The sequence below is a fragment of the Muscardinus avellanarius genome (genome assembly GCF_963383645.1).
Source record: "Muscardinus avellanarius genome assembly, chromosome: 8".
Lineage (NCBI taxonomy): Eukaryota > Metazoa > Chordata > Mammalia > Rodentia > Gliridae > Muscardinus > Muscardinus avellanarius.
In genome coordinates, this window is record NC_137794.1 from 42,115,478 (window position 1) to 42,131,299 (window position 15,822).

At 39.5% G+C, this 15,822-nt stretch overlaps 2 protein-coding genes across 3 annotated transcripts in view; one reads left to right on the top strand and one right to left on the bottom strand.

Annotated features, from left to right (window-relative positions):
- Positions 1-1,887, bottom strand: part of RARS2 (arginyl-tRNA synthetase 2, mitochondrial) — a gene marked incomplete at both ends in the record, with an annotated part of 55,189 nt that extends 53,302 nt beyond the window's left edge. For both annotated transcript variants that reach the window (XM_080700668.1, XM_080700669.1), the window contains one exon: positions 1,852-1,887. In XM_080700668.1, the coding sequence (XP_080556794.1) occupies positions 1,852-1,887 (36 nt within the window). The remainder of the gene's footprint in view (positions 1-1,851) is intronic.
- A 202-nt stretch (positions 1,888-2,089) lies between these two features.
- Positions 2,090-15,822, top strand: part of ORC3 (origin recognition complex subunit 3) — a gene marked incomplete at both ends in the record, with an annotated part of 72,019 nt that continues 58,286 nt past the window's right edge. Inside the window, 2 exons of the mRNA XM_080700511.1 lie at positions 2,090-2,113; positions 7,969-8,023. Coding sequence (XP_080556637.1) covers positions 2,090-2,113; positions 7,969-8,023 — 79 coding nt within the window. The remainder of the gene's footprint in view (positions 2,114-7,968; positions 8,024-15,822) is intronic.

The window sequence follows — 15,822 nt, forward strand, 5'->3', positions numbered from 1 at the left end:
CCGGGCTATGTTCCCATACCTATTTTATATTTTATTTGGAAACAGGGTCTCACTAAGTTACTGAGAGCCTAAGTAGCTGAGGCTGGCTTCGAACCTGTGCAATCCTCCTGTTCTCAGCCTCCCAAACACTAAGATTACAAGTGTGCACCACCATGCTCGGCTTCATAGGGTCCTTTTTAGTGACCAACTGATCTTCCTTCACAAACTAAACAGAAGTGTACTAGAAACAGCTGATTCTGAAGTGAGGCAGAACTGAGTTCATAAAACCTCTTTTCAATTTATTGACCTGCAGGCCTTGGATAGGTTAAATAAAATCTCTGTAGGTCTTGCTTTGCTGAACTGCATAATAATACAGTTTACATAATATAGTACAGTTTGCATAATGTAAACTCTACTATAGGGTTGCCATGTAGCTTAAATGTCAATGTAAAATAACTCAATAAATATTTGTTCCTCTTTCTCCAACTTAACTTTTTACAAGGAAGAATACAACCTTTACAAAAGTAAACAACACATTCTATTTACAGTATTAATCTAAGAGCTGAGAATGGAAAGCTTCTACTGGACTGGAGGTCCCAGAATGTAGTTTAACTTAAAGTGATTCATTATTTCTTTATCTTCATTAGCATACCTTTACAATTCTTGGAGATTTATGCCTAAATAATTTGATTGTTCACTGTAGGAACTTCCTGAAAAAAAACCTATCAGTTCTTCAATAGAAAGCATTTTTATGTCTTAAAAATCCCTGCATGGCTTGCCTTGGTCTTTCCACTAATCATAAACTGTTACATAAGGATTCCTGTCCAAATCTATTCAAGACATTACCCCAACCTTCTCCCACCCTCTGCCACTGAAAGACCAGCCTTAAACAATACTTCAAATTCTCAATAAATCTGACCTTGCCTTCCCAATTTGAAGCACTATCAGAGTTCTGATATCCCAGAGTTCTTATCCCAGTAGGTAATAAACTGGGTTTTCTCAAGCCCAAATGTGATATTTAAGGACCTACCACTGGATAGTGCATTTGTAAGCATAAACACAAGGCAAAGGAATGTCCCCCGTAAGCATCTGGAAACAAAAATGGGTTCTCAATACCCCAATTTTAAGTTTCCTTAAAAAATATCATAGATGGACAGTGAATTATTTTTTGTTTTATGATAACATGGATTGAAAATAAGAGTGTTATATCTCTGAGCTACACTCCCAGCCTGGTTTTATTTTTATTTTGAAACAGTCTCCCTAAATTGCTGAGGATGGCAATGATACTCTGTCTCGGCCTCCCAAGTACCAGTATTACAGGCATGCGCCACCATACCCAGCTGAATTTTTAAAATTCTTTTTGATTAATTCCAGATTTAACATGCAGGTTTTAGCCCCTGTCAAAAAAAAGTTTCATTTACTTTTGAAATTTTCCAGAACGAATTCTAGGGTGGGCTGTCGAAGTGACTGCAAAGACAAAAACACCAGCTTTTATGTTAGATTCTTTCCAATGGCAATTCAGATCCATGATCGACTTCACACAATGAGGAACATTACTTTGTATAGGTTATAAACAAAATGCCCAAAAGACATTCCACCCAGGTAAAGCAGGCAAGACTGTGGGCTGAAGAACAAGGGAAACAACAAGTGTCCTTTAAGTTTTACTTTTCATTTGAGAAAGTGATCTCTGCCTTCTTCCCATCCCTCCACCTGGCTCGCCTCTGCAGCTCCTGCAGTAGGGGGAGGAGGCAGAAAGACAAAAATGATTTCGCGGAACCGTCCCTCGGGCTGAGCGCCTGGCTCCAGGCGGCTAATAGGCCTGGGGTCGCTGGCTCCGCGGGGGTCGCCTTCTGCCCACTCCGGGACCCGTACCTGATGAGCAATACACCTGCGGAAGCCACTCGCCATGTCTGGCTTTAGGAAGCGCGCTCCGGACAGCAAGCGCCTGGGCCCGCCCCGCCCACTTCCACAGGCTCCGCCCCCGCGCCGGAAACCCGCCCCGGAGGGCCATGCCAGCCAATCAATAAGTCGCACGGCCCGCCTCTAACCTTTGCCCTGCTGCCGCGAGGGCGCGCGGGAAATCCCGAGTGCGTCTGGCACCGGTCGGGCAATGGCCACCTCCTCGGTGTCCAAGGTACGTGGGGGCGGGCGCTCCTGGGGCTCCACCGCCGCCTGTTTCCTCCTTGAAAAAGGGATGAAGCGGTGGTTACTTAGGCCGCGGTTCCCAGGCTTGCATAGAGGCAGTGACAGATCGAACTCAAGTGTTTTTGCCTCGGTCCACTTGAGGCCAACGCTTCTTGGGGAGCAAGGTCTGCCTTGCGGTGCGACTAGAGTGGATTTTTAAGTTAAGATAGGTGGGGCTCGGATGCTCCGAGGATGTGCCCCAGTCTCCCCTGCTTTTCCCTTCCATAAATATTTCTTGTGTTTCAGGCACTTCGTTAGCTACCGAGATACAGAAGTAAACAAAATAGACTTGTTTCTGCATTTTAAAAAGACATTAGTAAGTTGGCCGTAAGTTGTGACCAGCGTTGGGAAGGGGAAGAAAGCTCTAAGCGAGATAGATGAAAGAGCAGGCGGAATCCGATGTAGATTGCTGGGGTCAACAGAGTCTTTTTGCAAAGAGTGAAAATTTGGCTGAAACCTTAACAATGAGTAGAAGTGTGTCAGGCATAGGATTAGAAGAAGGAGAGCTGGAGAATGACATGTTTTTTGCCTAAAAAGTTAGGGGAAAGAAGTGGCATGTTAAGGAAACTTAAAAATCAATATAATCAGGGTAGAGAAAGAATAGAAGCATTAGGAAAAATGCGATTAAAAAATAATTCAGGTATGTGTGTGTTGGGAATCTTACAGACCACCTTCATATAGGCTGCCTAGAAGGCAAGGGATTGCAAGATAAAGCTAGTTAGACCTTGTGCAATGCCATATCCACTAACCACATGTGGCTATTTAAATTTGAATTAAAATAAAGGAAAAAAAACACCCTAAAATATCACTCCCCAATTGTGCTAGCCACATTTCAAGCAATTAGTAACCATAATGACCGTAGTTATTATAGGAGACAGATCAGATATATGACGTTTCTATCATTACAAAAAGCTCTATTGGTAGTTCTGCTCTGGACCATGTAAAGTACATCCTGTAGTTGGGCTGTAAGTGAAGTGGGAAGCTCCTGAATTTAAGCCATCCAATGAAGTTGAAAATGCAGATGAAGTCTCAAAGTCATTTCTACCCTATGTTAAAGCATTGAAGTAATTATGAAGGTTAAACCAGGGTCTGGCTTTGTTTGTTTATTGTGGTACAATGGGGATTGAACAGGGATATTCTACCTTCGAGCTACATCCTCAGTCCTAATTATTTTTTAAATTTTGAAACAGGGTCTCAGTAAGCTACTGAGGGCCTTGCTAAGTTGCTGAGGCTAGCTGTGAACCTGTGATCTTCTTGTCTCAGCCTCCTAAGTACTGAAATTACTGGCTTGCACCACCACACCTGGCTTTATTAATTTTGATAACAATAGTCTATGAGAAGCAGTGTTTTCCAAGACTCTATCCCAAGGAGAAAATACAAACCCTAGGGGTTAAGGTTTTAAAGAATTGAGCGTGGTGTTAGCTGCAAAAGCTAGAGAGATTTAATAGTACAGATTACTTATTGTTGGTTGTTTTTTTTTTTGTTTCTTTTTTGGGGGGTTTCTTTTGGTATTGGGAATTGAACCATCCAGAGGCATTCTGCCTTTGAGCTACACCCCTCAGTCATTTTTACTTTTTTTTTTTTAAATTTTGAAACAGGGTCTCACTAAGTTGCTGAGGGTCTTGCTAAATACCTGAGTCTGGCCTTTGAATCTGTGATCCTCCTGTCTTATCCTCCCAATTATTGGGACTACAGGCATGCTCCATCATGCCTGACTTATATTTTTTTTTAGGATTAGTACTGATTTCATTTTTTTCTAAGTTATAAAATCTCATAGGCCAGGTGTGGTGGCACACAGTTGTAGTCTCAGCATTTGGGAGGCTGAGATAGGAGGATTGTGTTCGAGGCCTGCCCCAGACCCTTTTTCAAAATAAAGAATAAAAAATAGCTCATATATAGAATGCCCCTGGGTTTCATCACCAGTACCATACACACACAAAAGTCTCATAGATTTTGAGTCTTATCTCCTAATCTTATTTGTTGCCTAATATCTCTCTTATTTTTATGAACTTTCAAAACATTAATTTTTTTCAAGAAAGCAATTTTTGGCATTATAACAGAAATTGCCTGTTTTGGTTTTTTTTTGGTTTTTTTTTTTTTTTTTTTTTGGTGGTATTGGGGATGGAAACCTTCTACCTCCAGACTATACTCCGAGACCTATTTTATATTTTTATTTTGTAAACAGAGTCTCTTAAAACAACGAGGCACCTGTGCGATCCTCCTGTCTTAGCCTCTGCCACCATGCCCGGCTATTTTTTGATGATTATAAAGTAGACTTTACATAAATAAGAACCTTGGAGGGCCATTAGGAATTCATGTCACTGCCAGCCTTTTAAAATTTTTTATTTTATTTTATTTCTTTTCAAAGCCTATGTAAATATTTTTACCTCTCTCTCCTCATGAGATTTTCTGGCTCTTGGCCCTCCTAGATTTCTTCCTTCCTGTCAAACACCATCACTTGATCATTAATTAATAACAGAATTATTAACCCTATTACTACTACTGCCTTAGATTAGAATCCATTCTGGGTACTCTTCCTGTCTTGCTCCTTTAGAGCTCCTTTCCTATGTTGAATTTCAGGTCTGTATTAAAAGGAGGCCATGATAGCCGGGCGTGGTGGCACACACTTGTAATCCCTGCGCTTGGGAGGCAGAGACAGGAGGATCGGCGCAGGTTCGAAGCCAGCTGCCGCGCTGGCTTAGGAGACCCTGTTTCCAAATAAAAATGTAAAAATGTGTCTGGGAGTGTAGCCCGGAGGTAGAAGGGCTTCCAGGAACCCCAGTACCACCAAAAAAAAAGGAGGCCATGACAAACTTAACATGGTACCATATTATTTTTCAGAGTATGTATGTGTATTCACATAAGCCCATTAGTTACAGATATAAGAATATAAGGCACAGTTCTTAATTTGGAAACTGTAATCCAATGACCACTTTATATTTTGCACACTTGTCTTTTACACTATCTTGAGGTGACTAGGTGTTTTTCTTTTTTATTTCTTTCCTTATTTTATATAAGTGGAGATCTTTAAGATTTCTATAAAGTGTGGCATTAGGGTTGGTAGATACACTAGGAATAGTAATTTAGGAGCTATGTACCACTAGTCAAATGTAATAAGCCAGGTGTGGTGGCACATGCATATAATCCTGGTACTTGGGAGGCTGAGACATGTAAACCGCACGTTCAAGGACAGCTTCAGCAAGTAGTGAGACTCATCAACCTATTGAGACCCTGTTTCAAAAAATAAAATAAAAGCCGGGCGTAGTGGCGCATGCTTGTAATCTCCTTGCTTGGGAGACAGAGACAGGAGGATCCTGCTGGTTCAGAGCCAGCCTCGCTAGCTTAAGAGACCCTGTTTCCAAATAAAAATACAAAATAGGTCTGGGAGTGTAGCCTGGAGGTAGAAGGGTTTCCAGGAACCCCAGTACCACCAAAATAAAATAAAATCAGACTGGAGGTTTAGCCTAGAGGTAGAATTCCTCTGGGTTCAATCCCTAGTACCCCCCCCACCCCATACACACACAAAGTAATAATATGAAACTAAAGGTAACTAGGAAAGTATCATGAAAACTGTTTGGAAAACATTCATTCATTCTCTGTATTGATTGCCTAATGTATATGTTAGCACTATCCAAACATTGATAAAAACAATAAAATGCAGTCTGTGCTCTGAAGGTGCACAATCTACTTGGGAGATAGACCCAAAGAAAAACTTTGATATACAGTGAAAGTGAGCCAAAACAAAGCTAAATAAAAATGCTTGAGTACTGTGAGATTTCAGGGAAAGGAGCACTTTTGGCTAGGGAATCAGGAAAGGTTTACCGGAAGAGGTGAGTTTTGAGTTAAAATTTATTGGATAAATGAGTAAGAATTTTATCAATTGGGTGAAATAGCAGCCCCAAATCAAGAAATAGATACTTGGAGTTTAAATAAATAATAAATACTTCTTTTGGAATAGAACATTATTTCCAACTTTATTTGGTACTGGGGACTGAACTTACACATTTGTACATGCTAGCTAAGTGATCTACCACTTAGCTACATCCCTGGCCCTATTTTAAGCCGTGTTGATCTTCCTTTTAGTGTCATTTCTCTTTTTTAAGAAGGATTCAGAGGCTGCTATTACTAAGAGCACTGACTTTTCCCTTGGGCCTACAGATGTGTGACAGGAAACTAAAAGCAGGATAAAAAAAATGTAGCATCAAGCTGGATATGGTGGCACATGCTTGTAATCCCGGCATTCAGGAAGCTGAGACAGGAGGATTGAGGTTCTCGGACAGACTCAGCTACTACTTAAAGAGGTCCTTTGCAACTCAGTGAAACCCTGTTTCAAAAATAAAGAATAAAAAAAAAAAATAGGGTTGGGGTATAACTCGGAGGTAGAATGCACCTGGTTTCCATCCCCACTACGGCAAAAAAAAAAAAAAAAAAAAGTAGCATCTCTGCTTTCATTTTTTATCTGTCTTCTTAGGGCACAGTAGCACACACCTGTAAGCCCTGTACTTGGGAGGCTGAGACAGGAGGATGACAGATTCAAGGCTAGCCTTAGTAATTTAGTGAGGCCCTGTTTCAGAATGAAAAGTAAAATGGGCTGGGGTTGTAGCTCCAAGGGAATGCCCCGGGTTCAATTCACAGAGCCAAAAAATCCAACCAGACCAAACAGTAAAACTGTTGGTTATATTCCAGCTCAACTCTGCTCAGACACGTTAATCATTTTAGCAAATCAAGCCTGTAATCTCAGTACTTGGGAATCTACAATTGTAGGAACTTAGGTTAAAGGCCATTGTGCAATAACTTTGTGAGACCCTGTTGCAAAATAAAAAAAGGGCTGAGTGTGTAGTTCAGAGACAGGATGTTTTTGGGTTCGATTCCTAGTAATACATACACGTTAATCACTTAAGGGATGATCATCTAAAACCTGGTAATGCAAGGTCGATAGGCCTTCCTTTACTTAACCTCTCTTGGCCCCTTTCAAGACTACAGACACCAAGATAATAGTAACAAATATATTTCCAAGATTCTAGGAACAGTGAGCCTTGCTGGCAGATCACTTTATGATGTGACTGCATTCCCTAAGCAGAAACTACTACTACATGACAGAAAGTAAGGCTGCCCCAGACCGAATTGTCCCCTCAAGTGATGGTGACTCCCACGGAGCCAGCAGGCCTTTGAAGAACTGACCCAAGATCATGATCAACCGGAGCAGTCTGACCAAGGCTGCTGAACTATGTGTACTTCTTCCACACACTTTCTCCCTTCCCTATTTAAACTTGAAGCTCGTGCAGTACCCCAGAAGGCATGACTAAGGACACTTGGTCTCTCTTCCATTCCATGTATGGATATACTGAATAAAATTTCTTTCCTACTTTATTATATTTTGCATTTGATTTTGGGGGTGTGTACCTGGACCTGGTATATTGGGACTACCTGAAGTCAGGCCCCCCCTGGCCTAGTACTATAGCAACACTTTTAAATTTTATAAAAATGACATTTCTGGAACTAAATTTTACCAGCTTTCATTGTCTTTGTCTATCTCTTAGAGCAAGGCCTTAAAGAGTAAAATCACAGATCTTTCAGAGAATTCCATGGGAGAGTGGGTAAAGAATGGATAGTCATTTAACATTTTTCCTTCTATAAATCAGAGAAAAGAGATGTGATTTTCCTGTCCTGGAAGAAACATTTCTCCCTCGTTTCTTTTAAGAAAATCTGCTTATCCATAAAAATTTGGTTAATCAGATTTGTCTGCTCTGTGGCTACTTTTACCTTATGCTATTTTCTTATTTTCTTTTTTTTTTTTTTTTAAAGGGCTGTTTTGTATTTAAACCAAACTTCAAGAAGAGAAAGATCTCTGTACCAATAGGTAAGGTGTCAAATTTGATAATTTTCCCCCCATGTCTTATACTTTAAGAACTAATGCTTTCCCCCTAAAATTTAGTAATCTTTTCTAAACCTGTTTGCCATGTTAATGTAAAGGTTATGTTCAAAGGCATTGGGATAAATGTCTACCCTGGGGATGTAATTTAAAAGAGAATGTCAATATAGCTTCAAAAGGCAAGTTGGAAAGTAAATTTATTTTGATGATTTCTCTGCCTACAACTTTAGAAATGAAAAGAAAATCATATTTTACTAGAAAAACACTTTGATCCTTGACCAAATAATCAAGACAATTTTGAATGCTAAGTAGCAACCCAGATGTCTAAAAGTGGTGAAAATATTATATAGAAAATAAAATGATATTTAATAACACATGAAAAAACTACAAAAGAAAATGACTACAAATTTGTATATATTTGCTAGTGAAAACTATATAGATATTATTCCTGCTTAGGGAAAACTTGAACATGCTTAAAAATTTGGTATGGTCTTCCATTTTGTGAATTAATTTGGTAGGACAGAAGAAAAATAATTGTGTGTGGAGCATATAGTACTAGGCTTAGTAACTGTGTGTGTTAAATAGAATGTCACAAGTTCTAATTTGGGGAAAAGTGGTGTGTACACCAATACATGTTGGGGGGAAAAAGCCCAAGGTCTCTGGATCTCTCTCTCTCTTTTTTTTTTGCGGTATCGGGATGGAACCCAGGAACATTCTACCTCCAAGCTACACCCCCAACCCTATTTTTTATTCTTTATTTCGAAACAGGGTCTCACTGAGTTGCAAAGGGCCTCACTAAGTAGTAACTGAGGCTATCCTTGAACCCCAATCCATCTCAGCCTCCCAAATGCTGGGATTACAACCCTGTGCCACCACCCCTGCCTCTGGATCTCTTAATAGTAATTCTATCAAGTTATGGAAACAAAGTTATAGAATCACCTGAACTAGAACTAATGGAATTTGAAGTATGGTCCCAACCCTAACTAGCTCTGCCTTGGCCCTGCGTTTAGCCTTTCCCTAATCTCCTCGTCTATAAAATCAGTTTTTTCCTGTTCTCATTTTATACTTATAAAAGCAATTAAAAAGTGGGACTGTGTGAGATAGTAACAAATACCTTGTGCTCTTGTGGGCTGCACCTACCCTGGAAGGAAGGGAAAAGCTGAGAAGGAGCAGCTGAGGACATCTGCTCTTATATCTGCCACGACTTCCAAGTGGCCTACATTCGCTGCCTGTTACTCCTTACATCCTTTCACCAGTTTGAATTTTCTGTTCTCTCTTATGCACAGGGTGTCCTGGATTATTCTTCTCATTCCTTATTCCAAATAAAACAAACTTACTAAATTATTAGACGAATGGGTTTTAATCACACAAAGATAAACATAGTCATTTTATACATTTTTATTTAATTTAATCTTATTTTATTTTTTTGGCAGAACTGGGAATCGAACCCAGTGTCATTCTACCTCAGCTACACTCCCAGCCCTGTTTTCTATTCTTCATTTTGAAACAGGGTCTCACTGAATTGCAAAGAGCCTCACTAAGTATTAGCTGAGGCTGTCCACGAACCGCTACCCTCTTGTCTTCAGCCTCCCAAATGCTGGGGTTACAAGAGTGCACCACCACCCCGGCTCTATTCTTTATTTTGAAGCAGAGTTTCACTAGCTTGTGGAGGGCCTCACTAAATAGCTGAGACTGATTGCAAACCTGCAATCTTCCTATCTCAGCCTCCCAAGTACGGGGATTACAAGCATGTGCCACCACACCTGGCTTAGATAGTCATTATTTTTTATTTTTATTTTTTTTTGTGAAACTGGGGGTTGAACCCAGGAGCATTTTACCTCTGTGCCACACCTCCAGCCCTGTTTTGTTTTTTCTTTATTCTGAAACAGGGTCTCACTAAGTTGCAGAATGCCTCACTAGGTTGCTGAGGCTGGCCACAAACCTGTGATCCTCCTGTCTCAGGCCACCAAATGCTGGGATTACAAGTGTTCACCACCATGCCCAGCTCATAGTCATTATTAAGGGAATGGATTTTAACTATTCATTCAGACATTCCTGTGAGTAAATAGAGGAAAGATATTAATTTGTTTAAAAAAACAGATTAAAAAAATTATCAGTGGTTTTTCTGGGGCAAGGTAGGAAAAATTGATTGCAAAAGGGCAAGAAGAGAGCCAGGCATGGTGGGCACACTTGTAATCCCAGCATTTGGGAGGCTTAGACAGGAGGATCATGGTTCGAGGACAGCCTTAGTTATTTAGTGAGGACCTTTGCAACTGAGTGAGACCTTGTATCAATATAAAATATAAAAAATAGGGCTGAGGATATAGCTCGGAGGTAGAATTCCTCTGGGTTCCATCCCCAGTACTGCAAAATAAAATTAAAAAAAAAAAAAAAGAGAAAAGGGCAAGAGGGTGGAAATGGAGTGATGGAAATATTTTTTATCTTGGTCTCTAATTTTAGGGGATGGTTATGTGTGTACTTGTGTCAGAACATACCACACTGTTAAATGGATGTAATTTATTATTTGTAAATGATACCTCAAGACAATTAAATTATTAAAAGTAAAGCGTCTGTCTTCACTCTTTACATTTGTCTCTTGATCTACTGTGGTTAGTGATTAGATTAAGACCTGACTTCTTCAAACAAATCACAATGTTACTGTCACTCATCAAGTATTTATTGCAGTGGTTCTCAGTTGTAGCTCTACATTACAGTCACTTAGGGGAATTCTTTAAAAAGTATTTTATCTTGATATAAATGTAGATTCACATATAGTTGTAAGAAATATTGTGGAGTTCTCCTGAACCCTTCACCTGGTTATCCTTAGTGGTAATGTCTTGCATAACTGTAGTACAGTTTCAGAACCAGGAAGCTGACATTGATACAGTTCACTAATCTTTTTCAGGTTTCAGTTTGGGGAGTTTTTTAAAAATAGTGCCAAGTCCTATCCCAGACAAACTGAATCAGAAGCTCTGGGAGTGGGACCACGATGTTAGAATTTTTCAAAAGCTTCTCATAGGCCTATTGAATGTTTTCACTCAATTCAAAACTGTGAAGATTAATTCCAGTGGAAAAATTATGTGGAGTTAAGCATACCCATGTACTTGTTTTGAATACCACTGTTTAAGGAAATAAATAAATTGAATCCAGAGAATAAGACTTTTCTAAACCATCACATGATATGATAATCCTTCATTCTAAGACTAACTAGATAAGAGACCTGTGCTCATGGAAAATATAATGAAATAATGGTCTAATGGAGGGTAATGGGGGAGAGTAGGATTTATAATAGGAACTGAGTTTGTCTTTAATAGAGGAATAAGCAATGGCTTAGAGCTTTCTACTCTTGTAGATTTGATCCCAAAGAAACTTGATGTCTTTTCAATTCCTTGCCCTCCTCCCCTTAAAAAAAAAAACCAAAAAACTAAAGCAATAGTGGTGGACTTGGAAATAGAGCACAAAGAATAACTGTTTTATAAATTATTTTTAAGTAATTGACTTATGAGAAAATTTAATGTTGGAGATGGTTAAACTTACTAGAAATAGTTCAGGGAAAATGTAAGACTTTTTCCCCAGGACTGACGAGGAAAATAAAAAATGCAGTGACATCTGGTATCAGCAATATAGTTACAGAACATTGCTAGCATATTTGGAGCATTGATTTGTGCTGGATTGTATAAACACTTTTTTTTTTTTCTTTGTGGTACCAAGAATTAAGCAGTGGCTGGTCTTGAACCAGCGGAGTCTCCTGTCTCAGTCTCCCTAGCACTGGGATTATAGGCATGGACTAACACATCTGGCATGTTCTAAACATGAATACAAATGTATTCATTTGTGTAATTACCTCAGCAAAATTAAAGGAATGTATATATGAGGATACATAGATGGAGAAAACTTTCTGACTCTTATAATGCTGTAAGTGGTGGAGCTGGGATTTAAACCCTGTGGGTCTGATTTCATAGTCACTGATCTAACCATTACTTAATAGCACCTCTTATTTTTATTTATTTATTTTTTTATTAATTTATTTTTTTTATTGGTGCACTGTATTCATACATCATAATGGGATAAAAAAAAAAAAACTTTTGTAGACATACATGCACACATTGCCCAATTAGCCCCTACCCGATCCCCACCCCGTTCCCTCCCCATCCCTTCTTCCCATGCTTGGCTTCGTGGTTGACATCTAGTATTATAGCAATTTATCCAAAATTAACAATGATAATCTCACATAACAGTTTCATTTGTCTGATACCAAGCTTTTGATGACTTAAAGATAACATTTCAATATTTCTTTTTACTTTCTTTCTTACCAGAGAATATTTTTTTAAGTTGAAACTATCATATATTTATATATTTATTTTTCAGAAAAAATCTATCCTAATATGGAATATGGACTCTAGGTACCCAAAACAATTTCGAAAAAGAACAAAGCTAGAAGATACATATTTTCTGATTTCAAACCATATAAAGCTACAATAATTGAAACAGTGTAGTACTATTCTAAAGGCAGATATATAAACCATTGGAGTTAAATAAAGCGTAGAGATAACATTCTTCCATATATTGTCAAGTTATTTTTGACAAGGTTTCCACGAACATTTGGTGGAGGAAATAATAATCTTTTAACTAAATGTTGTTGAAAAATAATAATTACATGAAAAAGAATAAAATTGGACCCTTACCTAATCCCATATACAAATATTAACTCAAAATAGATAAAAGACCTAAATATAAATCTTAAGACTATAAACTTTTAGAAGAAAACCTGGGTCATAAAACCTCACAACATTGAAATTGGCAGTGATTTCTTGGATATGATTTCAATGGCACAGGCAACAGAAGGGTAAACAAACTCCCTAAAAATTAAAAACATATCGTATATCCAAAGACAATGTAAACAGAGTTAAAAGTTACTGATAGAATGGGATAAAATGTTTCCAAATGCTATATCTGAAGGTATATTAATATTCCAACTAGAAATCCTAAAAAGTAGCAACAATAAAAGCAAACAATATAATTTACAAATAGGTAAAAGACTAACATAAATAATGAATCTCCACAGATAACCAATCTTAGTTGTCTGCTGCATGGGAAATCTTGTTTCTCTGGTTCTGGTATGTGTTACCTATTTCTTCTTTGTAGTTAATCTCCTTGAGTATTTTCTCTAGCGCTGGTTATGAAGACATAAATTCCTTCAGTTTCTGTTTGTCATGGAAGCTTCTTATTTCCCCATCTAATTTGATAGAAAGTTTTGCTGGGTAGGAAATTTTTGGCTGGAAGTTGTTTTCTTTCAGAGTTTGGAATATGTTACTCCAAGCCCTTCTGGCTCTCATGACTTGGTTTGGGAAGTCTGGAGTGATTCTAATGGGTTTGCCTCTGAATGTCACTTGGCCCTTTGTTTTTGTTGCCTTTAAGATTCTCTGCTTGGCTTCCACATTGGTCATTTTGACAATTATGTGGCGTGGGGATCCTCTTCTCTGATCCTGTCTAAAGGGGGTTCTATAAGTTTCCTGGACCTGTGTATCAACCTCTTGCTCTATGTTTGGAAAATTTTCTGCTATTACTTCCTTGAAGAGATTGTTGATCCCTTTGGTTTCACCTTCTTTTCCCTCCTCTATTCCAATTATTCTTAGGTTAGCTCTCTTAAAATGGGCCCATATTTCTTCAATGTCAGATTCCTGCTGTTGGATTTTTGTTTCTATTTTAGAAACTATGCGTTCATTTTTGGATTGCTCATCTTCTAAGAGTGAGATTCTATTCTCCATGTGGTCTAATCGGTTGTTTTTGCTTTGAATTGAGGCCTTTACTTCATTAATTGCATCCTTTATCTCTTTTTGGCTCTCTCTGAATTCTTTTCGAAACATCTCTATTATTTCTGCAGTTATTTTCCTGATTTGATCTTCTAGAAATCTCTGAATTTCTGTTTTATCGGGTTCTGATGTTGTGAGGTTGTGGGCATTCATTGCTCCATTGTTATTTCTCTTTTCCATGATTTCGGAAGTTTGTGTCTTCTCTGGGTTCTTCCCTTGGTTCACTGCGACTTCACTTAAGGTGCTCTGGATCTCGAGTCTGTGGTATCTCAGTCCCCACTACTCCTTTACTAGGTTGTATCGAAGAGTCTCAGACCCAGGGAGTCAATTGAGGCTGCTTTAGACCATGGGGGGTGCCAGGTTGGGCATTCTCCTATGGTGTGATGTCTCTGTCACCGCCACTCCCCCACTGGGTCAAGGTCCTGGGAGTGCAGTACTGGGATTTCTCCTCTAGGGGCTGCAGTTTGACTCACTGTTGTTGAGTGCGTCGATCGAGCTGTAGTGGACTCAAAGAATTCGCTGCTGCTGCTGCCGGTGGCAATATGGCGTCGCTGCCATGCCCTCGGCCGTGAGGCTGGCATATTTCTTCTCTGGTTTTGAGCTCCGCTCTTAGGCCCTGCAGTGTGTGCTAAGCCCAGCCACTGGGAGCTTTATATGCTCCCTGTGCCGAGAAATCTGCCGAATTCCTCCCGGCTGATCCGCAGCGGCCCACCTCAGCTCGCTGCCCGCCGCTCCTCTCTGGAGCCTGGTGGACTGTTGAGAGCGTTGGTCTGGAGCCGTCCAGTGAGCTCTCCACTGCTGCCAGCAGTAAGGCACTGCTGCTGCGTCCTCGTGCGTGAGGCCGGCGTATCTCCTCTGTGGCTCTGAGCTCCGTTTTGAGTTCCCCTCCTCTCTGGGGCCTGGTGCTGACTGGAGAGATGGCGCCCGCTGCTCCGCGCCGCGGCTTCAGCCACAACACTGTGATCTGGTTTCTTTCTGGTATCTCGTTTTTTCAGCTCTCTTTTTCTCTGTCCCTTGTAATTACATTTTTTGTTTCTCTGCTGATGGTATTTTCTGACTATGAAAGGCGCTGAATTTGTAGTAATAGAGATTGGTTGTTAGCGGGGCTCATAAGCCCTGCTTTTCTCCGTCACCATCTTCCTGGAAGTCCACCACCTCTTATAATAGAAGGCACATATTTGCTTGGAACTTTTTATATTTAATTTAAGCTAGAATATATTAAGATTTGTTTACAGGCCAGGTGCAGTGACACGTTTCTGTAATTTCAATATTTGGAAGGCTGAGACAGGAGGAGTGCAGATTTGAGACCAGTGCACAGTAACTTAGTAAGATTCTGTTTCAAAAGACAGGGAGTGGAGTACAGCTCAGAGGTACAACAACACTGGGTTCAATTCCCAATTACAGAAAAAAACCCAAAAGATCTGTTTACAGTTTTTAATATTCATAAGCCTAATGTGTACAATTGTATAATTTGAGCTTTACTTCTGAATTTTGTTAGATTTTTTTTCTTTGTGCTAATCTTAAGACCAACAGATTAATATTATAATAAAATGAAAATCTTCAAGGACTTAACCCTCATTATAAGACAGATGGAGCAAGAATGAGGAAAATATACCCGGTTTTTAGCCCTTGCCTTCACTGGCTTCGATTCTTGAAACAGATTGTCTGAAGAAGTAGGAAGATGCTCTGGTTTTGCCTACCATCTGTTCCCTGACTTGAAAACACTTGGGCATGTCCCTAAGAGAAGATGGTAACTCTCCCTCTCCTAAGTGTTCTGTGGATGTCTGTGCATCAATAAACAACTGGGCAGAAATGGCTCTGGCACTGTAGGAGAGGTTCACATCAAAGCAAAGCACTGTGAGTGGGAGCCAAGGCTGGAGGAAACCTGACCACAGGGAGAGCTTACATTTTTTTAGCTCCTTTCAGTGCATATTTATTTTTTGACCACCTGATTTAAAAAGATCCAAGAGAAAG